The 24,759-nt window shown below is 42.8% G+C and overlaps 1 protein-coding gene across 4 annotated transcripts in view; it reads left to right on the top strand.

The window, feature by feature from the left end:
• PKN1 (protein kinase N1) overlaps nucleotides 1-24,759 on the top strand; it is an 815,639-nt gene that overhangs the window by 643,798 nt on the left and 147,082 nt on the right. For all 4 annotated transcript variants that reach the window (XM_086961066.1, XM_086961076.1, XM_086961049.1 and 1 more), the window contains exons 15-16: nucleotides 12,964-13,055; nucleotides 16,504-16,680. In XM_086961066.1, coding sequence (XP_086817192.1) covers nucleotides 12,964-13,055; nucleotides 16,504-16,680 — 269 coding nt within the window. The remainder of the gene's footprint in view (nucleotides 1-12,963; nucleotides 13,056-16,503; nucleotides 16,681-24,759) is intronic.

Below are 24,759 nucleotides of genomic sequence, written 5' to 3'. Positions count from 1 at the left end.
ATGCAATCTAAGTATGATCCACCAAAAAAAACTGTACATTTAAATCCATGTTACAATATCAAATATCAGGCTGAGTCGTATGTACTCGAATCAAAAAAGAACGCTAACAAAGCGATGTCTCATGTTTTATATAGTTCCCAAGTGTGCATTATTCTTTAAGTCATAGTTGGATGTCCCGTAGACTTATACGGTGAAGGAGAGGCAGTGAAGTGCTCAGAAAGTTCAAAGAGATCCATAGTGAAAAACAACGTGCTGGAAATTACAATAGTGACTGCTCGTGTGAGTCCCGTCATGCAAAGTAAACCAGCGAGTGCGTTCTTATATCTAAAAGAAAAGTGCGCCGGTTAAAAACAAGTTAGAAGCATCCGTGTGCCGACTTACAGATAGAGGAGAATGAAACCGCGCATCCCACTCATACGCCCTTCGCTAGCGAAAGTGAACAGCGTGTTCCGTATATGCGGAAGTGAAATGAGTTGAGCAAAGACATAGAAAGCGGACCTCTTGAGTGGCGGCCATATTATAGTGGTGTGAAGGTGCCCGAAAAACGGAAAGAATGTGGATTCCCAAGTGAAAATGCACATAAACGATGAGTAACGAGAACTACATAAATAATTTTATGAAAACAGATCTAATTAGTACGATATGCTATACAATTGTGAAACATCCTTATCATAAATGTAAATGTAAAACAGGAAATGAAGTTCTTAATACAGCTCACTATAGATAACATATAAATGCCATCCGGTCATTAAGACCAGAGGGTTTCAAGGATTGTCGATATTTTATCCAATGGTTTTCACGTTGTAACAAAAAATTATTGTTGTCCCGGTCATCTCGCTTGGCCACAACTTCCACAGCAGCAAATCTAAGTTGACTGATATTATGTCTATTGTCTTTAAAGTGTGCTGCCAGATTAGATTTGGTGTTCTCAGTTCTTATGTTACTTTTGTGTTCATTTATTCTTAGTTTCAATTTTCGAGAGGTCTTTCCAGTATATACTAGTCCACAAGGGCATTTGATGATATAAATCACGTTCTCCGTGTCACATGCTGGGTTGAATCTCAGCTTGATGTTTGTGCCCTTCATTGGGTGTTTGATGATCGGTCCTTTGATGAGGTTGTTATAATTTTTACAATTGAGACAAGGTTGGTTGCCATTGTATGCAATGGAAGAAATGTGTTTAGGATTTTTTATGATTTCATTCAAGTTGTTGCCCCTTTTGTATGCAAATAGAGGTTGATCACGAAAAATGTCATTGAAATCTTGTTCATTGATAATGATTGGCCAGTGTCTTAATATGGAAGCTTTGTATGCTTTTGAAGCTTCTGAATATTTCGATACGACCACTGGTCTCTTGACGCTGTCTTTTTTTCTTTGTCATTAGCACGTCTTGGCGCTTCGATTTGTCACAACGTTCTTTGGCATTAGTCAAGATGGTTTTTGGGTAACTACTTTGTTCGAAACGTTTTAACATGTTGGCCGCCTGCCCCTCACATTTGGTTGTGTCAGATACAATCCGTTTGACTCGGAGGAGCTGAGAGAATGGAAGATTATTCTTCAATGACCTCTGATGAAAAGAACTGTAATGAAGGGTATTGTTTTTGTCAGTTGCTTTTCTGTACAAGTTGGTTTCCAGATGATCACTGACTCTTGTTAAACTGACATCCAAGAACGTGATGGTCTGTTGATTCATTTCAAAAGTGAATTGAATTTGGTCATTGATGCTATTGAGTTGTGTGAGTGCTATTGTTAGAGATTCCTGATCCCCTTGCCATAATACAAAGATGTCGTCGATGTATCTCAGAAAAATCTTGGCATGCGTGTTCCAAGGGGCTTGGTTCAAGATATTGTTCTCTTCAAAATACTTCATGAACGCATTCGCGTAGACTGGTGCCGCACAGTTGCCCATGGAAGTAATGGACAACTGGACATAGCATTGATCCTCCCAAGCAAAATAACTTTGATATAGCGTGAAGTGCATGAGTTGCATGATGAAAATCTGAAACTCATTGCTTAGATCAGAATGCAATAAGATGTTTTCAATTGCTTCCATACCAAGGTCATGTGGTATGCTGGTATAGAGTGATTTAACATCTATCGAGAAAAGCCAAATGGTTTCATGGTCCTCAAATGTGATCTCACCTATCTGTTGTAAAAAGTCTGTGGTGACCTTGACATAGGTGCGAGATCATTGGATTAATGGTTGCAAATATCTGTCAATGAGTTTTCACATTCCTTCATGGATACTACCACGGGTTGAAACAATTGGTCTAAATGGAGGTCGAGTCAGATTCTTATGAACTTTAGGCAGCCTGTACATGCTGGGCGTTTTTGGATTGCTTGGAGTCAAATACCTTTTTTTTTCTGATTGATGATACCATTGTCTTCAGCAGCAGACAATATGTTGAGCAATATTTCCATGTACTGCCTAGTCTGGTTGAAATGGATAGGACTGTAAGTGTTCATGTCTGAAATGTGTTCTTGAACTTGCTTTCAATAGAAAGTTGTATCCATGAGGACTAAAGCACCCCCGTTGTCCGCAGTTTGATATGTGATTTCCACTTTTCTTGCCAAATTATTCAGTATAGAATATTCCTTGTTGGACAAGTTAGTGTGTTTTTTTCTTCCTGGTGTAATTGAAACCACTAATGTCGTTCTTAACCAGATTTTCAAAGATGTCAAAGGATTTGTGGCTGACAGGTGACATGAAGGTACTCTTTGCATGTAGACCTATAAGTTGGTCAATTTGATCACTGTCTTGTGGAGGTGAGATGTTTTCAAAGAAATGTCTCAAACGCAGATTGCTCATAAACTTGAACAGACTGATCTCCAGCTCTAGTTCGTTAGTGTGACTAGTGGGGATGAACGAAGTGCCTTTTTGTAATACTGATTTCTCTTGGTCTGAAAGAGTATATGACGAGATGTTAATCACTAAGTTGGTTTCTTCTTCGGTTTCTCCACCCTCTTGTTGAGTGTTGTGCTCCTGACGTCCCTTTCCGTCTCTCTTTCCTTCTCTTTTTCTTTTGTTCTGGCTCCTCCTGGGTCGTCTCTTTCTCCTGATCCTTCCTCTAAAAAAGGAACCGCAGAGTGGGTGGAAGATTCAGCACTAGTGGAAGGTTTTTGTGTGCTCGGACGCCTTGTGTCCGTGTGCGTTTCTCCTTCAGAAGATGAAGTTTCTGTTTCAGTATTGGCATTGGTTCTCGGTGGTTTATTTTGGCGTCTCCTGGCATAGACCTCAGCCCAGGAGTACACCTCCCCCAACTTGTAGTCTATAGTATCCCTCCGATACTTGCGTATCTTGAGTTCATTTATCTCTCTTGTATGTCTGTCCAGTTGAATGGTAATATCATCGAATATCTTGGACCACTCTTCCTTGGGTAGAATGTCGGATAATTCTTGTTTGCATTGTTGTATGTCTTTGTTAAGTTCCTCTAGAGCTCTCGATAGTTCATCCACAATCAATAATATCAGGTCCAGCGAGCACTTATTTAAGATGGCGTACCATCTGTCCACGAATTTTGAGCTGTTCCTGCAGAGTAGCGGTTTTAGCGGGATTCGGAGACCCCTTGGAATGGGTTGAGCCCGATCATAACGTATTAACGTACTGGCGTGAAGCCTTTGACTGATTTCCTTTTTTGAAAAATATAGTAACTGTTTCAAACAACTTTCCTTGTTTCTGGTGAAAGCCTGTGGACTAGCCACCTCGGGGATCAAAGCATAGATTTTGTCTATGTCTTCAGTGTTGAAAGCAAAAGTATCCGCTTTTAAATCGGTCAATGCTGTGATGTCATCATATGCCATTGTTTGTATATGGTAGAGACAGCCTTGGGGTGCAGCAACCCAGGTCAGGGTTAACAAGTTCACTTTAAGGTACGGGTTACGCACTCCGCGTTTGTTGGTTGGTAGAAAAAACTGTGGCGTGCATCAAAGATATCACCCCCTGACTAGAAGGTGTGGTAATCAAAGCACTGTCCGTGGCACCTAGGATAAGCGCCAACTCTCTGAGCACAACCTCAAGGAAAACAGAAATCGTTTTTATCCAATATATTTGATGCCAATAAAGTTTGAACCAAAATTGAGTCAGATTTCCTCATATTTTATTTCATGTTCTTTTCACATGAGTTTTTTTCTTTTCAAGAGGTTAAGTTTGTACATCCCATATTTAAATTCTGGTGTCACAAATAATTTTGCATCATAACCTCATCTCCCAATGCATTTCGGCCTGTCAGTCCTTCATCAGGGGTATTCTGTAAAACAATACTAAGCAATCTAAGTATGATCCACCGAAAAAAACTGTACATTTAAATGCATGTTACAATATCAAATATCAGGCTGAGTCGTATGTACTCGAATCAAAAAAGAACGCTAACAAAGCGATGTCTCATGTTTTATATAGTTCCCAAGTGTGCATTATTCTTTAAGTCATAGTTGGGTGTCCCGTAGACGTATACGGTGAAGGAGAGGCAATGAAGTGCTCAGAAAGTTCAAAGAGATCCATAGTGAAAAACAACGTGCTGGAAATTACAATAGTGACTGCTCGTGTGAGTCCCGTCATGCAAAGTAAACCCACGAGTGCGTTCTTATATCTAAAAGAAAAGTGCGCCGGTTAAAAACAAGTTAGAAGCATCCGTGTGCCGACTTACAGATAGAGGAGAATGAAACCACGCGTCCCACTCATACGCCCTTTGCTAGCGAAAGTGAACAGCGTGTTCCGTATATGCGGAAGTGAAATGAGTTGAGCAAAGACATAGAAAGCGGACCTCTTGAGTGGCGGCCATATTATAGTGGTGTGAAGGTGCCCGAAAAACGGAAAGAATGTGGATTCCCAAGTGAAAATGCACATAAACGATGAGTAACGAGAACTACATAAATAGTTTTATGAAAACAGATCTAATTAGTACGATATGCTATACAATTGTCAAACATCCTTATAAACGTAAATGTAAAACAGGAAATGAAGTTCTTAATACAGCTCACTATAGATAACATATAAATTCCATCCGGTCATTAAGACCAGAGGGTTTGAAGGATTGTAGATATTTTATCCAATGGTTTTCACGTTGTAACAAAAAATTATTGTTGTCCCGGCCATCTCGCTTGGCCACAACTTCCACAGCAGCAAATCTAAGTTGACTGATATTATGTCTATTGTCTTTAAAGTGTGCTGCCAGATTAGATTTGGTGTTCTCAGTTCCTATGTTACTTTTGTGTTCATTTATTCTTAGTTTCAATTTTCGAGAGGTCTTTCCAGTATATACTAGTCCACAAGGGCATTTGATGATATAAATCACGTTCTCAGTGTCACATGTTGCGTTGAATCTCAGCTTGATGTTTGTGCCCTTCATTGGGTGTTTGATGATCGGTCCTTTGATGAGGTTGTTACAATTTTTACAATTGAGACAAGGTTGGTTGCCATTGTATGCAATGGAAGAAATGTGTTTAGGATTTTTTATGATTTCCTTCAAGTTGTTGCCCCTTTTGTATGCAAATAGAGGTTGATCACGAAAAATGTCATTGAAATCTTGTTCATTGCTAATGATTGGCCAGTGTCTTAATATGGAAGCTTTGTATGCTGTTGAAGCTTCCTAATATTTCGATACGACCACTGGTCTCTTGACGCTGTCTTTCTTCTTTGTCATTAGCACGTCTTGGCGCTTCAATTTGTCACCACGTTCTTTGGCATTAGTCAAGATGGTTTTTGGGTAACCTCTTTGTTCGAAACGTTTTAACATGTTGGCCGCCTGCCCCTCATATTTGGTTGTGTCAGATACAATCCGTTTGACTCGGTGGAGCTGAGAGAATGGAAGATGATTCTTCAATGACCTCTGATGAAAAGAACTGTAATGAAGGGTACTGTTTTTGTCAGTTGCTTTTCTGTACAAGTTGGTTTCCAGATGATCACTGACTCTTGTTACACTGACATCCAAGAACGTGATGGTCTGTTGATTCATTTCAAAAGTGAATTGAATTCGGTCATTGATGCTATTGAGTTTTGTGAGTGCTATTGTTAGAGATTCCTGATCCCTTTGCCATAATACAAAGATGTCATCGATGTATCTCAGAAAAATCTTGGCATGCGTGTTCCAAGGGGCTTGGTTCAAGATATTGTTCTCTTCAAAATACTTCATGAACGCATTCGCGTAGACTGGTGCCGCACAGTTGCCCATGGAAGTACCGGACAACTGTACATAGCATTGATCCTCCCAAGCAAAATAACTTTGATATAGCGTGAAGTGCATGAGTTGCATGATGAAAATCTGAAAGTCATTGCTTAGATCAGAATGCAATAAGATGTTTTCAATTGCTTCCATACCAAGGTCATGTGGTATGCTGGTATAGAGTGATTTAACATCTATCGAGCAATTGTGCCATAATCCCTCAAAGCTTTGTCCCTGTCTCGCTCTTATTGCCAGAGGTTCTATCGCAAGAGCAAATAGCAGTGGGGATAATGAGCATCCCTGTCTCGTCCCCCTCATTACTGGGTATTGAGTAGAAATCAAAGTCCCCAATCGTACTCTGGCCACCGCCGAAGAATGCAATACCTTAGTCCAATTCACAAACATCTCTCCCAAGCCAAATCGTCCGAACACCTTATAGAGGTATGCCCATTCCAGGCTGTCGAAGGCCTTCTCTATATCTACAGATAAAACCGCTGGCATGTCTAGACTATGTTGAGCATCTCTCATGATCCTTATGAGTCGCCGTATATTCGAGGACGTGCTCCTAGTTGGAATAAATCCAGCTTGGTCAGCATGTACCAGTGTGGTCATATGCTGTAGCAGGCGGGTCGCCAATATCCCACTCAATATTTTGTAGTCCATTGTTAACATGGACAGCGGTCTATAGGCAGTCACATCCACGCCTTCCCGTCCCGAATTCAGGAGGGGGATAACCAACGCCTCACACATAGATGAAGGCAATTGTCCCAGTTCCCTAGCTTCCTTATATACCTCAAGCAATCGGGGAGCTAATAAATCCAAATATTGTGCATAAAATTCAATGGGCAGACAGTCCACTCCCGGAGTCTTGTTCCGAGCCATATGCTTTATCGCACCCCGAATCTCCTCCAACGTAACATTCCGCCCCATTAAGTCCATATGCTCTTCTTCCAACTGCGGAAGTTGGAACTCTGCGAAGTAGGCGTCTAGTTCCGCCTCCTCTGCCTCCAACGTGCTCTTGTACAATGACTCGTAGTAGTCTAGGAACCGCCTCAGGATTTCATTCTGGGTATATACTACGTTGCCAGCCCCTGTCTCTATGGCCATGACTGGGCAACTTCTCAGAGCGGGATCGGCCAGCTTCGCTAGTAATATTCCAGCCTTGTCCCCCTCAGCATGTACCCTCGAGGTGTAATTCTTATAGTCAAAACATCGCAGTCTTTCTATCTTCGCCGCCGCTGCCTCCTTTTCCTCTACTAGCTGCGTTTGCATTGCCGGGTGTTCCGGTCTTTGCTTCACCCTCAATTTCTTCTCTGCATCTTCAACTTCCTTCAACAGTACCTTCCTCACTACTGCATACTTACTAATACAAAGCCCTCGTATTACGACCTCAAAGGCGTCCCATTCTACTGCTCTGGTAGAGGCCGTTCCTTCATTATCTACAAAGTAAAGTTCTATACCCTCCTTTATCTCCTCCCTGAAAACCTGATCTTCCAGTGTTTCTGGTCGTAAACGCCAAGTAGGTACAGTGGATCTTACTGTCAACCAATTAATAGTCAAGAACAATGGGTTATGATCAGACAATGTCCTGGCCAAGTATTCAGAGTGCGCAACCGCAGGGCTATCGTAGGAGAACATAAAATTATATCTAGTCTGACATGAAGCTCTTGCAGAGCCGAAAAGTAGGAGTAATCCCTGCCCCTGGCATGATGACTGCGCCATACATCTATTAAGCCCCATCCTTCTTGCCAGTCCAATCTCAAACTATCAGCTCCCATCAGCTCCCATCCAAACCATATCCCTAAACCACACAACTATGCCCCACAGTAGTCACTGCAGGCATGCCTTATTGGCAATTGAGGTTGCTCAGTACCAACCGGCAGCTATGCTCACCCCCGGCACACTGTGATCCCTTATGCAAACATCAAAAAACCTCCACCCCCCACACTCTTACATGACATAGCAGTGCCCCTGTCAGCTTGTTTTCCCAATGTCCATCCTCCAACCTCCACATGCCATCACTGCTCGTCCAATAGACCATCTGCAGTTCCAGGTGTGACCCTCGGGCCTTGAATGCTGTCCATCTCCGATTCAGTGTCCGAGCCTGCCTTATCCTCATCAGATTCCGCACTTGGTAGTGATTGGGATCTTTGTTCAACGGATAATGCCGACACTGCCTCCAGGACTCCTGGCCGTTCTTCCTCCGCTTGTGACGTCGATGGTTTCTGTGAGCCATTCCTTCTCCGGCGTATTCGCTGGGATTTGCGTACCTAATGAGCCTTCGGTGGACTTGATGCCTGAGGTCCGTTACGACCTGTACCCGTCTTATAAGATTCCAGCCAGGTCCATGCCAGCCCGGTCCATGCCTCATCAGGGGTCATGAAGTACTGTGTCCTATCATCCAGGACCATCCGTAGCTTCGTAGGGAAAGGCAAGGAATACTGAATCCCCTCAACAGAACTTTCGAATAAAGCTATTTGAAATTAAATGAATTTAATCCCCTCGGCCCTGAGTTCTTTTTTGACGGACAGGAAAGAAGTTCGGCGACGTTGAGTCTCCAGGGTATAATCCGGGAATAATGTAACTTTATTATTACCCACTGAGAATGGCACATCAGTACGTGCCCTCTGGAGCAACAGGTCTCTATCTTTATAATGTAGCAGTCGGGCTACCACCGGCCGGGGAGGACAACCTGGTCGCGGCGGCCGCGCCGGAACTCTATGTGTTCGTTCAAGTGTAAAGAAGGAGGACAGTCCTTCTGGGGCTACCACCGTCCGTAACCATGATTCTAGGTAGCCAATCATGTCCTCCCTTTCTTCTTTCTCCGGAAGTCCCACTCCGCAAATGTTATTGCGCCTATTTCTACTTTCGGAATTCTCAACCTTTTTTTCCAAGCCCTTGTATACGATCTAGAGCGTTTGCCACTTTACCCTCCAATGTAGCATGCGCTGGTGCCAAGTCCTGGAGTGTGTTTTCATTGAGTTTCACCCTGTCTACCAGCTTCGAATTGTCTGCACGGAATAAACCTAGGCCAGTCGCCACTTGCGCAATGTCCTGTTGCAGTGCATCCTGCGAAGCCGCTATGGACTCTAGGATGCGGTCGAACTGCTGTTGCAGCCTCGGGTCTGGTATCATTTCCACGGCCCCCTGTTCCGCCTGGTTGGGCATCTCCGCGTCCATGGTCTCCTCCTTCTTCCTTTGGGTTTCACCATGTTCATGCGTCCAATCACACCCCAGCGAACTCTGTACGTCCTTGTCAAACCCCCACCAGGGTGCACTGATTCACTGTGCCCTCTTTAGTTCCTTCACTATTCCACCGTGCTTATGTATTGCTAAATGGGGAGCAGGTCAACACCCCTCAGGACTCACCAGCCTCAAGAAACACACTCCACCTTGCTATAGTCCCCCATGCAGTTCAGTGCCAATTCTTTCCTGTGCGGCCCCCTCAAGTGTTCCCACCTCCGCAGTGCGGGGCCTCAGGCCAGCCGCGCTCCACTCACCCGGACACTAGCTACAGGACTACTCCAGTGAACACCTCCCAGGCCGTTAGCCACTCCTTCCGTCTGTCTCCACTACACCCCAGCAGACTATGGGGGCTCAAGCTGCTCCTCGCATCTTACCCATCGACCTCCGCTGTGGCGGTGCCAATCATCTGTTGCACGGTATCACGGAGCCGCCGCCCTCATCATCTGTCGGTGGCTCTAGTTTCTGCAGAGCGAGCGGTATGCACCCCTGCGCCAATGGACAACCTCCACTTGCTTTGTCCCGCTCACTTATCATGGCCTGCTTCGACTTTAGCAGCCGGCCAATTCCAGCAGCGCCCCTTAAGCCGTCAGCTACCGCACTAGCCCGACTCGCAGTGCCACTGCTATTTTCCAGGGCCCGGGCCGTCTCTCAGTGCGCCTCTTACTCCTCACGCTTCTCTCACCCCCGGTCAGTGCTCCTTCAGCATGTAAGCGCCACGCTCCCCCATATAGGCCGGCCGTCTCACCCCCGGTGTGCGCTCTTATTGTGGTGTCTCTGGCGCCAAGCAACAGCACATTTCTCGCTGCTCTCCCCTTCTGCTTGGCGTCCGGCTTATGAAGAAGAAGCGGCCGCCGCCATCTTAGCTCCTTCTCCTCCGATCTCACTGAGCAATCCCAGGCTTTCGAGATCCGCCTTCGACCGCACCCGCCGAGGCTCTCGGAGGTCTCAACGCGCTCAGTTCTCTTTCCGCCTTCACCACCACATGTCGCCCGCCTCACTACCTGTCCGCTTCGTACCGACCTGGTCACCGGTCGCTGGCGGCCGTCGCCATCTTGGCCCCGATGTTCGCAGCAGTCTTGCTGCTTGAAAATGCCCTCCGCTTCAGGACAGGTGTCCCGACAATCTCAGGAGCTCACCGGTCTCGTTCTGCTCCTTTTCCCACCCCTTTTGGGCAAGTTTGCCGGGTGGGGTCACCAATATGTCAGGATTATTCGGGGATCCGGCACGGAGCCCGGACCTCACGCCGCCTCACCCATCGGCATCCAAGCCACGCTGCCGTGTTGCAGTAGACCATGCGTGATATAGGGCTGGCTGCTCAGAGGCCAGGCCGTGCAGCCAGGCGTATGCAGCGCACAGTGGTTTGGCTGCATGGCCTGGGCTCTGAGCAGCCAACACTACGCCATGCCCTACAGCCAAACCTCTGGCACACGCAGCCAAAGGCAGAGCGCCGTGGGGAATTGGTAGGATGCAGGGCTTGGCCGCATGCAGGCTCTGCGCCCAACCGCACACGGCCAAGGGACATGCGCAGTGAGGGGTTAACTTTATGTATGTTAATACAATATTTCTTTACAAATATTAATAAAATATTACTTTATTTAAAATAAAAAAACCTTAGAAATCCACTGAAACCAAACGTTAAAGTGAAGTTCTAGTTAGGTGTAAATTTCAGTGACAACTTAATATCATAAGTTAAAGAAAGGACTGAAATTCACCAGTTACAGATATCAACTAGTAACTGTAACTCGTGCCCTAATGTAACTATAACTCGCAGCCCTCACGATGCACAGCTAATTATCCCACTTAATGTGCCACTTATGACATGTTCTATAACATTATTGAGAACATCACTGCTGCATTTAAAATGAAATTACATTTTAGAACGTTACGTTGTCACTGAACTTTTCCCCTGACTATATTGTTAATTTTACGCATTATTTATTTATATATATATATATATTACCGCTCCGGTGCTTGGTCACATATATACACACACACCACTACTAATTTGTTTTTAATTTTGCCACCTTTTATACCATGCTATTGTATGTTAGATTCTTTTGAATGTGATGTCAATATGTTTGAGGGAGAATGTATGTATACTCAGTGTCCTGCATAGCAGTTTGAAACACTTGAGTGATCAAACAACACGGGCATAGTAGCAGGTTGTTGAAAAGATTAGATTTCTATAACTCTATTTCCAGAGCTGCAAGAGAAACAGGAAGACAAATGTATAGCCACACGATGGAAAGGCTAAGTACTTCACTCAGAACAATGTCCTCATCATAGAGCTGTTGATAAAGCGAAGCTCTGTGCATTTGTTTACAATTAGTGCTATTCGCTGTTAGTTGATTTTGTACACTAATCAATGTCATGGTAATTGAGAAAAAATCACCCCTCTGCCTATAGAGCATCTGACCAGAAAGCAGTGGCTTCATCTGAAAAAAAGTGTCTTGTTGCTTGTATTGTGACATGCCAAACCTTGCCTCCAATCCACATCTACAGTAGCAAGATACCTCCATTTACTACGTTTGAAGTGCGGTTTCTATGATCGCTTCTTTGTAATGACGATGTACGTTTTTCTCCCAGAAATCTTACTCTCCTTTTAGTGCTTGCTGACAGTTCGCCAATCACTGCTAGCAGGGTTTAATGTGATCTCTTGTTTCAGTGCGGTAATACATACAAACAGCAGTTCTGCATTCTTGTCTTTGAATGCATTAGCACATGGCATATAGCCCTCAAAATGAAAGATGCATAATGTTGTATGTGTATACATGCTTGGTGGCGCAAGTGCACACTTCATCATGCTGGGTCTCCGTAGTGTTATGACCTGTACACACACATGCATGCTTACACATCATTGCATTATTTTTTATTTCTTTTTGTTTTCTGATGCACCAAAGCATCGGCAAAAACAATGGCAAAGACAGTAGCTTGCAAAGGCAAGACCGGTTTGCTTTGCCAATGCTTTTCCCTTTGGACAACAATGTTGGTAAAGTCCGTATGACTCATTTAAGGTCAACCACTAGCGGGCACAATAATTCACATGCTGTGAATCTAAAAGAACTTCAAGCAGCAAAACTAGTTCTACTGGTATGTATCTGATTATATATTTGGAGAGTGAGGTCTTTTCCAGTTGAAAGAGCTTTGTCTGTATTTTATGCAGTTAGCCTGTCAGGCAAAAAGGAGAATAGTATTCACCAGTGTGCGTACAGGTTGTCAAGTTTGACCTGCTGCCTGTGTACTTGTAGCTTTGAAAGTGGAAGTGGTTGCTGTTGTGTGTGGTGTGATCTTGTGAACACGGTAGCGAACGTTGCTGGAGTTACTGTTACATATCCACCCTTACAAAATGAAATATCAATTGTTTTATATTTTCTTATAATACACCCAATCCGTTTTGGTATCTAGATCAGATAGCTAATTTCTTTAAGTAGTGTTTAATCGCTCTTACTAATTTCTTACCATTCAACCTTTAATCTTACTAGAGTCCTTCTTCAAATACCACATATCTCCGTGTACGTGCCAATGTATGGGTGAGTTATGTTTCTCTGTCAATTTTCAGGTTTTGCTGTCTGAGTACAAGAGGACAGGAGGCCTGTACGCCATCAAAGCACTGAAAAAAGGTGACATCGTTGCTCGCGATGAAGTTGAAAGGTGAGAGCAGGAATATAGCCTCATTTTTTGTTTATTTTGTGTTCCTCCTCCAGAGTACCCACTTCAGCTTCGTTAGTCAATGCTGAAACCCTTCGCCATGTGGGCTCAGTTCTAGGTTGAGTACTAGCACAAATCCTTTTTCAGTTTGTGTTATATTGACAGTATGTCATTCTTTGAAGGTAACATTTGGCGTAACGTCCTGCTTTTCCTGTTAAGATGAGCAACAGTTCCCAAAAGAAAGGGAGGGGGATATGTGGCCTAACAGCTGGAGATGCTGACTTTTGAGTCCCTGTATTGGCTGAATATCCTTGATTCTGGGCAAATCACTTAATGTCCCTGTGCTTAAAAAACGGATCCCAACATGTTTATGTGAAGCACTCTAATGTCCTTTGGCGAAGTTCATGCTATATCGATATTGGAAAAAAGTAAAGTTCTGTTACATCTGCACTATCATTATGTCCTTGAGAGAGGATTTCCAGAATGGAGTCCAATTCCATAGCCAGTCCTTAATAACAAGTACTCCTCAGAAAGGGTCTCCATATACAAGTGGCTAGATTCAAACCCATACAATCAATCAGATACCTAGGTCCTTAGTACACATTGTGGTATTTCACCCGTAGGGGTAACTCTTAGTGGAATTCTGCTATTGCCCTTTCTTTGATGCCCTGTGTGTCTAGCTCAGAATTACCAGGTCGACAAATTCTAGACCTGGTATCCCAAGTCTCAAAACTCTGGACTCGATAATCACAGGCTAGGAGACATCTGACCTGGTTTCACCTGATGCTAATGTGCATTCATTAAATCAAAGGCAGGCGAATCAACGGCATGGGCACAGCCTGGCCCTTTCTGAGCTCCAGAGGGCAGCAAAACATTATTATCCAAGTCAAGCCTAGGCCTTTCCATTTCCCCTCATCACACAGCGCTCCTGAAGAACAGCCCTGGGCCAATGCAAAAATCCTTGGTTGTGTGATCCTCACCGCCCTTTCCCCGCCCAGAGCTCAACACTAATAGAGCAGATTCCACACCCCCTATTCAGACCAGGAGCCCTCTCCCTCTTGCCTCCCTATGTTCTCTAATCCAACCTGACTGAAAATCAGAGCCAGAGTACATGGCTATGTGAACCTCCCCTTCCTCTCCCCGCCCAGAGCACAACACTAGTTGAACTGACTCAATACCCCTAATTCTGGGCTGGAGCCTCCTCCTCTTCTCTCCTCCAAATTACCCCCGGCACCTGTCAGTTGCCTGATACCCTGGCCTCCTGTATTGAGAGAGTGGAAAGTGGCACTGGATTTGTCCACTGAATCACTGAAAACCAAATGGTAAAAGACTCAATAATTCCAGTCCTGAAAACAGGTTCCCATTCTGCTCATGTACTCGAAAAGAAGGATTTAATTTGCCCTCAGAGAGAGAGCGCGAGACCAACAGGCTGCTTTTTAGTTTCATTCCCAGACCATGGAGACATTAGTATTATTCATTTTATTCTATGCCTTCCTCTTATCTTCTAATCAGTTTAGTACATACGTCCTAATTGCCAGACATTATAGATGATGGAGCGGAAATTTCATGGTAATCCCTCAATGCAAAACACCACTACTCTTGTTTTCCACTCTAAGGCGATTGACCTTTGTGACCAAAAGGAGACTTTGCATAAACATTAGCAAATCAAAGCAAATAAATATCTAAGTTAATAATGAGAGTTGCGAGTCGTTTTAAAGGGATTTATTTTTCAATCAAAATGTAAGTTTCTCTGACTCTTCAGTCATTAGTCAGATATCAATCAGGTTACAGAATTGAAAATAGGAAAAAATAGAAAAGAATACAGAACATATTATAAATTGCATACAAAGCCCTCCATAAAGGAAGGAATTCCTATTTCTATGGAAAATGAGGCATAAATGTCAGTCAAAACTCATAAAGAGTTGAAGAAATATTATGCAAGAGTAGCCTAGCATAAAGCTCAATCGATAATAATTGCAAAATCTCCCTTAAAGAGAAATTAATGCATAGGTCAAATAAGTCTTTGTAAAGCCAGTTAATCAAAGCACAAACTTAGGGTTCTTAACAAAAAAGGTCTGCATCGAAATCTGCCCTCGTACAGCTGATTTCCTCTCCTCGCGCTGAGCTTCATCTCTGTCTGCCTGTGTTCTCTTCGCAGAAGCTTTCTCCGTTCTCTCTCTGCATAACTTTTTTTTAAAAAAAACTGTGTGATTCTGCAAGCAGTTTGTTAAAAAGAATAAGCAAAGCCCCCCAAACCTGTCCGCTAGGAACCAGTATATATGTTAGCAAACACATGACTTTTGGTCTTTGTACTTTGTCCAGTTGAAGTTGTAGCAAGTTTCACGTAATCAATCAGGCGAGTTCTTGTGACACATTTTAATTTTGCTCTAAATTATTTCAATCTCCTCTTCCTGCTAAAGAAACAATTTATTTCAACTTAGTTAAACTAAACAGAAAACTTTTTCTCCAGCAAGAAAGTATTTTCTAGGCGAAAACTGTGAATACATTTTATAATAATAATGCCAAGAAAATGTGTGCTTTGCAGTTTTACTCTGTTATAAAATGAATAAATAAAGTTTTGTTTAAACAACTGCATACTGATAAAATCAAGCCACAGCCGTAAATTATAAGAATGTCTTTCATAGAAATAGAAACGGGGAGGCAGACATTCCATTCTTATCCCAAGGACTTTTGCTGAGCTTCCCAAAGCAAACTAAATCACAAGCTTTCTCTACACTTTGAAATGCGTGTTAATTCAGCACAAATATCTAATATATATATATATATATATATATATATATATATATATATATATATATATATATATATATATATATATATATATATATATATATATATATATATATATATGCTACTTCGAAAGTTCAAAACAAATCTTCCAAATTAAATGTACATTCTATAGTGAGGTCAAATCTAAACTAAACACATTTAAATCAACCATGAATTAATTAATTGAGCATGGTTTTACATGATTCATTAGACTGAAAGCATCTGACCAGGCCTCATTCATTTTTTCCGTTCATGCACCGAATGTCTGAGTGCCACTTTTTAAATGCACTTTGTCTGAAACTCAAAGCAGCTTTTATCATTTCGTAATGCTTAAATCTATAGGTGACATTTAAGTGCTATCATAGACACTCACTGCCATACAATCTCTGATTCCAGACAAGTCTTTAGAGAGGCATGGTAATTCTGAGCCTATTAATGAGCACAGAGCTCAATGTAACCGGAAGAGAAGTGATGTTGGCAATCACGTGTATAACTGCCTGGCAGCAGGCTTGTCCTTAAGGTGAGGGCAGCGACTATCTGTATTTGGGTCTGTTGCCTCTGGTGAATGCCTTGTTTACCCAGCACAGGGATTGCTTGGAGACCCATGGTATTAATCTGCGTACTTGATGTGTGTTACCCCAATGTCTCCCCTTTTTTTTAGCCTCATGTGTGAGAAAAGGATTTTTGAAACTGTGAACAGTTCCCAGCACCCGTTCCTGGTAAACCTGTTGGCCTGCTTCCAAACAGTGGACCATGTGTGTTTTGTGATGGAGTACACAGCTGGTGGGGACCTAATGATGCATATCCACACGGACGTCTTCTCCGAACCTCGAGCCATGTGAGTCACAAAAATTTGGCTAAATGTTTTTTATTTATCCTTCGTTACTGTTGACCTTTTGTGGTATGATGCGTTCAAAGAACGGGCTGGATCTGGAGGGGTGTCCCCCTAAGAGCTCCATTTGAGTGCTTACTTCAACAAGAAGGGTTAAGAGTCATGCTGTGTTTTTGATGAGCCGCTCTTAAGGTAGTATTGTGAATCAACCGCCCTTTTTGATGGAGGTGTGATCTCTCTGTTTAGATTTAAACAGCTAATTTCCTAATCTACTTTATGCATAGCTTCATCACGAACGGAGCAGACTTTGCATAATTTAGATACAAGGAGGACCTGGCTGTTTTTTTCAGAAAAACTATCTATCTATCTCTTCTATTTTTGCGTTAATTGTCTTTCAGATTGAGACTTCAGAATATTCTCTCTACATCCCATACAACAGCTTCCTAAATGTTTTCTCTGCTGTGATTGCCTGAATGAAAGTAGACACAAATCAAGCTCTAATATATATGGTATAGGTGAGTTCTAAGTGGGTTATTTGGAGATCCCGTTGTTCAGAGATCTAGAAAAACTTCCTGCATTCTCTTTTGCAATTTTTCCTGCCATCTCCTTCCTTCACAATTTTTTTGGATGGACTGAGCTATAGGCAGAACCAGAAAAAGCCTTTCCAATGGATGCTGCCAATTGCAATTTTTGCACTAGGGACCTCTGAAGGACCACCTCCGAGAGCATCTTCTCCTTACGCACAGGAACTGCACTGTACCTGTAAACCAACAACTGTCCAAACCCAAGTGCAGTTTGTTTCACATAGGAGGATACATAGAAGGGCTTCTCCTGATTTGGCACCTTTTTGGGTGTCCCCTCATGGAGAGGGCTTTTTCAGGCTGGCTCCTGTCTCTTTACAAGAACCCAGATGAGACTTCTGATGATGTCAAAGGAAGGATTTGTATTTCAGATCCAGACTTGGTCACTTTTTCAGCACTGTCTATCTGAAGAAGAGTGAGGGCATTCTACCTTGTCACATAGCTTTCCTCCGCAAGACTTCAGGTCAAGGGGCACTGAACAGACTGTTAATTGTGGTATTGCAAAGGAAGAAGACCACCCCCAGAAAGGCTCTGGTCATTCTAGAGCTTATGAACATTGCCAAGTCAAATCACCTGCAAGGTCTGTCACACTACAACAAGAATAACTTCTTTTCGTGGTTAGCTGCTTTAGCATTCTATAGAGTTGTTGCCTTTGTCTATTGTGTCTGACCAGGTGAATCCAAGGAAAGCCTTTAGGTACTGCTTTGGGGCAGCTGTTTGAGCATTCACAGTTGATTTCAGTTTCACTTGATGAGTCAGTACCAAAGTTTTGAAGGAAGAGTCAGACACCAAACTGTTTTATCAGTAGAAGTGGTAGATTCTCTGGAACATTATTTCATGCCTCCTCCATTCCTTTTCCTAGATCTTTAGTTTTTAGTGTCTACAATACTGTGAATACTTTAACTCCTTCCATGCTCATGACGAGCTGAGCTCGTCATGAGGCACAGCGGAGCTGCACTCATGACGAGCTGAGCTCGTCATGAACAATGGGGTTCATCCAGGATCAGCACAGGAGGGGAAAACCCTTAGCAGCCATGGAGTTAACATCTCTATCTCCCTTACCAGATGGATCTATTACCACCACATATTAATATGCAACATCCCCCATGCTTGCTGAGGAGATTTGTCTATGCCCTGTTGGCTCTGAATTCAACATGATGAAATAAATGATTATGAACTGCAGATCTGTTTGTTTTGGGAGTACTGATCAAACTGTTTAAAACAAAACTACACTTTTCCTCGCTACTGTATAGTCCAAATTCTTCCCCTTAGCTAGCAGGACAGCCCATTGCCATAGGAAAGACTCAAAAGCAAGAGTACATACTGACGCTAGGTCAAAGGATGAACAAGGTAATATTGTACCCCAAAAATTGTGGCTTGCAGTCATAGAAAGTTCATGGCTTAGTCTTCTGTAGGTACAGCATCTTAGATGTGCTCAGTATTGGGCAAGGCAGAAAATATATTCCTGAGACAACTGGATTTCTCAACAGTAATGACCTGCTGCATCTTACAGAAATCGGATGCTTAACAAAATATTGACTGGGATTCTTTCTCCAGAACCAGCAAAAAAAGGTATCCACCAGACTTTGTAAGCTAAATTTATTTTATTTAGTGTTTTCTATAGCGCGAACATGACCCTGCATAGGGTGTCAGAGCGCTTTACAGGTGCAATTTCAACAGTCAGAAACTTACAATACACAACCTCACTGGTTTACGAGATTTACACTTCCGGAAAGTATATAACATATATATTAGTCGGGAGATAGGATACCATAAAGTCTTTTGAAAAATAAATCCACAATAGAAAGCATATATAAATCCAGAACTGGATAGAGAATTGCTTGCTTGAAATTTAAGCACACGTGACAGGTTAATAAACAGACGATCCACTGTAAACATTTAGGGAAGAAATGTCCTCATATAAAACGATTTTGTCTCCTTTTTGAATGCTTCTATGTCTGTAATTCTTCTGATGTTAGGGGGAGGGCGTTCCAAATTCTCGGTGCTGCCCCTGAGAACGCTCGGTCATAAGTTCTTTTCTTACAGAAACGAGCTGGTTTCAGTAGTAGATCTGCTTTGCTCCTGGAGGATCGGGTCCCTTCCGAAAGTGTGAGTTTCTGAGCAAGGTAGACTGGAGAATTGTTGTGTACAGCTTTGAGTGATGCATGCCAGCTTGAAATTTATTCTTGCTTCGAATGGTAGCCAGTTGAGGGCTTTCAAGTGCGGAGAGATATGGTCGAATTTTTTGGAACCCGATATAAGTCTTGTGGCTGCATTAAGGCATGCTTTCAATGGGACTGTTGAGATCTTCGGGAGCCCTGCCAGGGTAGTGCAACCATATTCGATCCTTGAAATGACCAGTGCCTGAACTGCTGTTTTGAGGTCTGCTTTGTCTAGGAATGGTTTTAGTTTACGCAAGTAGCTTAAGTGGAACCTGGGGTTTTTTGCCATTGTGTTGATGTGTGCTGCTATGCTCAAGTTTTTTTCCAGAATGATACCCAGTGATTTCGTTGAGTCGACGATCTTCGGAGTACACTTTAAAGCAGTGGTAAGGTTAGGCCATTCTGCAATCATGCTTTTGCTTTTCTGGGGTGTAATCAGTAAGAATTCAGTTTTCTGGGGATTTAGCTTTCAGTGGTTCTTGGTTAGCCATAGTAGGGTTCTTGTTAGCGCTATGCTCATTGTCTTTATATCATCGGACGAAGCGACCTTGATGTACAATTGAGTGTCATCAGCATACATGTGAAAAGCAATGTTAGCTTTATGTAGTATTTCCGTTAGAGGTTCTACGTATAGATTGAAAAGTGCCGGAGATAGCGAAGAGCCTTGTGGAACTCCTATAGTATTATGGGTTGCGTTTGAGAGGGTTTGGTTGACAATACATTTTTGCGATCTATTCTCAAGAAAGGAGTTAAACCAGGTTAGAACTGTACCCTCAATTCCCATTCTGTTTTTCAATAGATCACGTATTTTGACATGGTTCACCGTGTCGAACGCTGCCGACAGGTCCAACAAGATTAATAGGGAAGTTTCATTCTGGTCGAGAGCCAGTAACGCGTCATCTACTATGTGCAGAATTGCAGTTTCAGTACTGTGGTTTGGACGGAAACCGGATTGGCAATCGTTTAACAGCTTGAAATCAGAGATGTGTAGACTAAGTTGTTGTTGGACACATTTTTCCAGAATTTTGGCCAACATGGGAATATTAGTTACAGGTCTGAATTGTTTGGATCTGAGGGGTTCTCTGTCGGTTTTTTAAGGAGAGGAATGACTTGCCCTGTTTTTAGGCAAGCCAGTATTTGGCCTTGGGATAAAGATGCATTGATGACCTTAGTCCACGACGGGATTAGCAGGTGGTTTATGGATGACCAGCACTTTGCCGGTAAGGGATCGTTGTAGTGATTATTTGGTTTGGTGGTTGTCATGATCTTCGAAATGTCTAATTCACTGACCGGTATAAAATCTGACCATTTGGCATTGTTTTTAGGTTTGTCAGATTCTTGTTCATCCTGAACTTTATCCCCCATACCCTTCTCAATTTCAATGTCTTCAGCTGCTTTTTTGAGTTCCTTCTCCAATGTGATAGCTTTGTCTGTAAAGAAGACTGAGAAGTCTTCACTATTTAAGCTTGTTTTGGACATGACTGGAGCCACTTTGGCAGATTTATTTGATTGATCTTTAAGTAGATCGAATAATTTCCTAGGTCTATTCACTGCATTATCCAATTCTTTCCTGAAGAATTCTTTTTTTGTTTTAATAATGCTTTTGTTATACGCTTTCCTGGATTGTCTCATTAGGATTAGATGAGGTGAAGATGGGTGTTGTCGCCATTTATGTTCTTATAAACTCAGTGACCTTATTTTTTCATTAAGGGCACCATTGAACCACGGATTTTTGTCTTTGTCCGAGACCTTTTCTGTTTTAGCGGGGCTAAGTCCTCAATAATGCTGGACATTGATTTGTTATATTGCAGGGTTAGGTCGTTGACGTCAACCATGCTCTTGGGTGGCTGCAATATCTGTTACGCAGCGTGCTGCTATGCTTTCCATATTAATTCCTCTAGTGTCCCTGGTCCATTTTTTGGGTTTGATAGCTTGTGCAGATGATTTAGTTCTTCTGAGGGGAATTTCGAATGTAATTATGTGGTGATCCGACCAATCACAGGGTGTGATTACAATGTTCTCGATTGATTTCTCTTTAGCTACGATCCAATCTAAGGTGGAACCTTTGGTGTGGGTAGGGAGATGACATCCTTGGATTAACAATTGCTCATCCAGGAAGGTTTTAAACAGGGCGATTTGATTATCATCGTGATCCTCCCAATTAATGTTGAAATCTCCTAAGAAAATATCATTCGATTGCACATTAGAGTTAGTAGTAATGATTTCTATCATCTGGTCAATGAATTTGGTCTTAGTGACCGAGGGGTGATAGAGTGCATGGAGTTTACAATTCTGGTTGTCTGAAGATCTGAAGGACATGCCTAGATATTCACAAGACTCTAAGGGGTCAACCTGTATTTTTGTTATGGATATGTCAGATCTATATATAAAAGCGATTCCTCCACCCTTTCTGACATTTCTCTCCTGCCTCAGAATCTGGTAGTTCGGCGGGACTAATAAGTCTAAGCAAGGCGACGAGGAGTCAGAAAGCCAAGTTTCAGAAGAATGGCTATGTCAATTTCAAGGTTAAGTATGAGATCAGCTATGTCAGCCGCGTGTTTTTTTGCTGATCGACAGTTTAGAAGTATGCACCGAAAATGATTCTGCGCATTGATCAAAGGTGGCATTGCTTCAACTGGCATTAGTGCCACTTTCCTAAGATTGTTGGTATTAATCCTTCTATTGTTTGCCTGAGATGTTCTACCAGTGCCCATTATGACAGTTTGGATATGTTTCTCACCTAACTTAGTTTGAGAGGTGTGAGTGGGTTCATATGTAGACGCAATGGATAATATCTCACTATCAGTCAGATAGTTGAGTTGCGTGTGTGGGCGGTAAATTCTGTTAGAAAACGCCATTGGGGTGGAATGGTGTTTAATTTGAGTTTCAAGGGAGGAGGATTGAAGGCCCTCCATTTTTGCAAGCCATTTTTCCGACAAGCACAGCAGGTTTTTCATATCTTTAATAGCGGCGAGCATGGCTTTGTAAGTCTTGCTAGATTGTGAGCTGATGTTTATAATATCCTTATTTATTTGTGGGGTTCTGAGTCTAGTCTATAGGGTATGCTAGCTGGCTGTTGTGTGGGAGTCTCTCTAGGAAGATTTGCTTTGGTTCTCACAGCAGGATCTGAGCATGTTGTTATGTGTTTAGATACAGATCCTCTACTCCCTTTGAGGATCACCGCCGTGCCTCTCTCGATACCTTTATCTACTTTTTGACATTTCCACCCTGTCAGCAGTTCCCATTACTGGGTCGAGATCAATGCTAGGGGTAGAATGAGAGTTCGAGACAAGAGGTGAAGGAACGATTGCTAGATGTATGTTGTTTTCCCTGACTTCTGCTTTGTTGGAATCATGACATGGATGTTGTTCAGCATTGGGTGAGACAGTTTTAAATGCTGAAGTAATATCAGTTTGCTGTGATACTATAGCCTTGGCAGATTCAGTTTCACTGTCCCTCGAGTAATTTACCACCTGATGTAACAACTGGGTTTCAGTGTTCGTGTTTAGTCCGATTAGCGCACAAGTGCTACCATTATCATTGGACTGTGTGTTACTGGTTTCCTGATGCATTATATGAGGTTCGTCATTGGTGTTGATGCAACCAATTGATATAATTTGAGTAGGTTGATGAGACTCCCTCTCCCTGCCTGTTTCAGCCATCACCGGTATGATCCCCTGCAGGACGGTGATGGCTTGGGAATTTATGTTAGGAATGCTTCTTTTTAAATTGGAGCTGCTGAGGGCGTGATTTTTCAATATTGAGAAAAATTAGTCAAAGCGTTCCAGATCTTTATTGGCCGCTTGTATGAGAAACGTGCCATTTTTATAGCACGTTATGTTTAATGTTGCCCTAAGTTGTCTTGAGGGTGTAATGAGCAAATAAGCTGCCCTTGAGTATCTTCAAATTACGTGGTGAACACTACAGGCACCGCAATTGTGTTTCAGTGTCCATGTGCAGACCACCCTGGCAAAGGATATCATATTTGCTTTTGAACATCCAAGACAAGGGCACCCAGTTGGCCTTCAGTTGCAAAACTGTTTTCTGCCAGTTCCTCTTCACAGGACTCTCCAGAGTGCAAGCTTTGCAGCAACATGAACAACAGTTTCATAATCTAATTTAAACAATACTGAAGTTTGAGACAGTTGATCAACATCCCATTGGTAAAATGCGTATAAAAGCGTGATCCAAACCACCACACTTTGTTTTCAACCCAAGTTCTTCACCAATGAAAGGGGTGCTTCACAAAGTACTGGACGAGCTGTTGCATGACCAGGGCTAGTGTCTGCCTGAGAGACAGTCTCCCACAGGTGAAGGACATCACCTGAAGTCTGCTCTGTCTGCTGAAGGAGCAGAGGGTCTGTCTAGTGCCCGCTGAGGGAGGGAAGGCATTTGCTTAGCCCTTCAGGGGAGGCATGGTCTAGAAAGGGAAGCCCAATGTGTTCCTAACGAGTACCACCCAGAGAAAGAAGACTACAAGATACAGCAAAGCCAAGACTGCCTGTATCGTGAGTGGGCCGGGCCGCCTTTTCTCTCTACGTGGCTCCTGCTCAGAAATGCCTCAAAGACTTCCCCAACTAGAGTGTTGCCTTTGTCTGCTGGCAGCTGCTGTGGGCTGTGAACTGGTGCTGCCTAAGCCAGAATGAAAGAAGACAAGATAAGTGGAGTCCAGTCAACTTGAGAAGAAGAAACCAAAGAAGTTGTGCCATGAAGTTCAGGCACACCGTGCTGCAATTATTCCTCTTTGCTGCTGCTGAGGCGATGCTGCTTTTCAACTTTTGTTAAAGTGGTTTACGTAGTGGAAATCACATTCCAAGAAATCAAAGGACTGCTTGCTCACAGTGCATGAGCATCCAACAGAAAGGCATAACAATAGCAAAGTATCAGATTTCTCAAAGAAATTAAAAATGAATGCTAAAGTGCTTTCTTTTGTGCTAGAGGAACACATTTAATTACCGGTGTTAACAACTTTCAAAGCAGAAAGAAGTAGAAACAGAAAACACTGTTTAGCCCCTAGTCAAGTTTGCATTCTATAAAGATAATACTATGCTTTCTTCTCCGGCTAATTGACCTACAAATCTTAGCAGTTGTAAAAATAAAATGACAGCTTCCGGCATCCCTGCGGAAGGCATGCTATGGCAGCTAGTGATGCACGCCCTGTCCTCTAAACAAAACATACACTTTCATGCATGAAAATGTGCCTCATAAACTGAAGCAAAAACTAAAACAGCTTCTAGTAGAAGTGCCTGCAGAATCCACAAAAAGCCTTACTGAAGCCATACAGAGAGTGGTGGGGAGGAGAAGCATGCAAGGACAGACTGCTCTAAAGCATGCATTCTCAT

This window comes from Lissotriton vulgaris, chromosome 1_1 (assembly GCF_964263255.1).
Source record: "Lissotriton vulgaris chromosome 1_1, aLisVul1.2, whole genome shotgun sequence".
Classification (NCBI taxonomy): Eukaryota; Metazoa; Chordata; class Amphibia; order Caudata; family Salamandridae; genus Lissotriton; species Lissotriton vulgaris.
The sequence above is the reverse complement of the archived record's forward strand: the minus strand, read 5'-3'. Positions and strand labels throughout refer to the sequence as shown.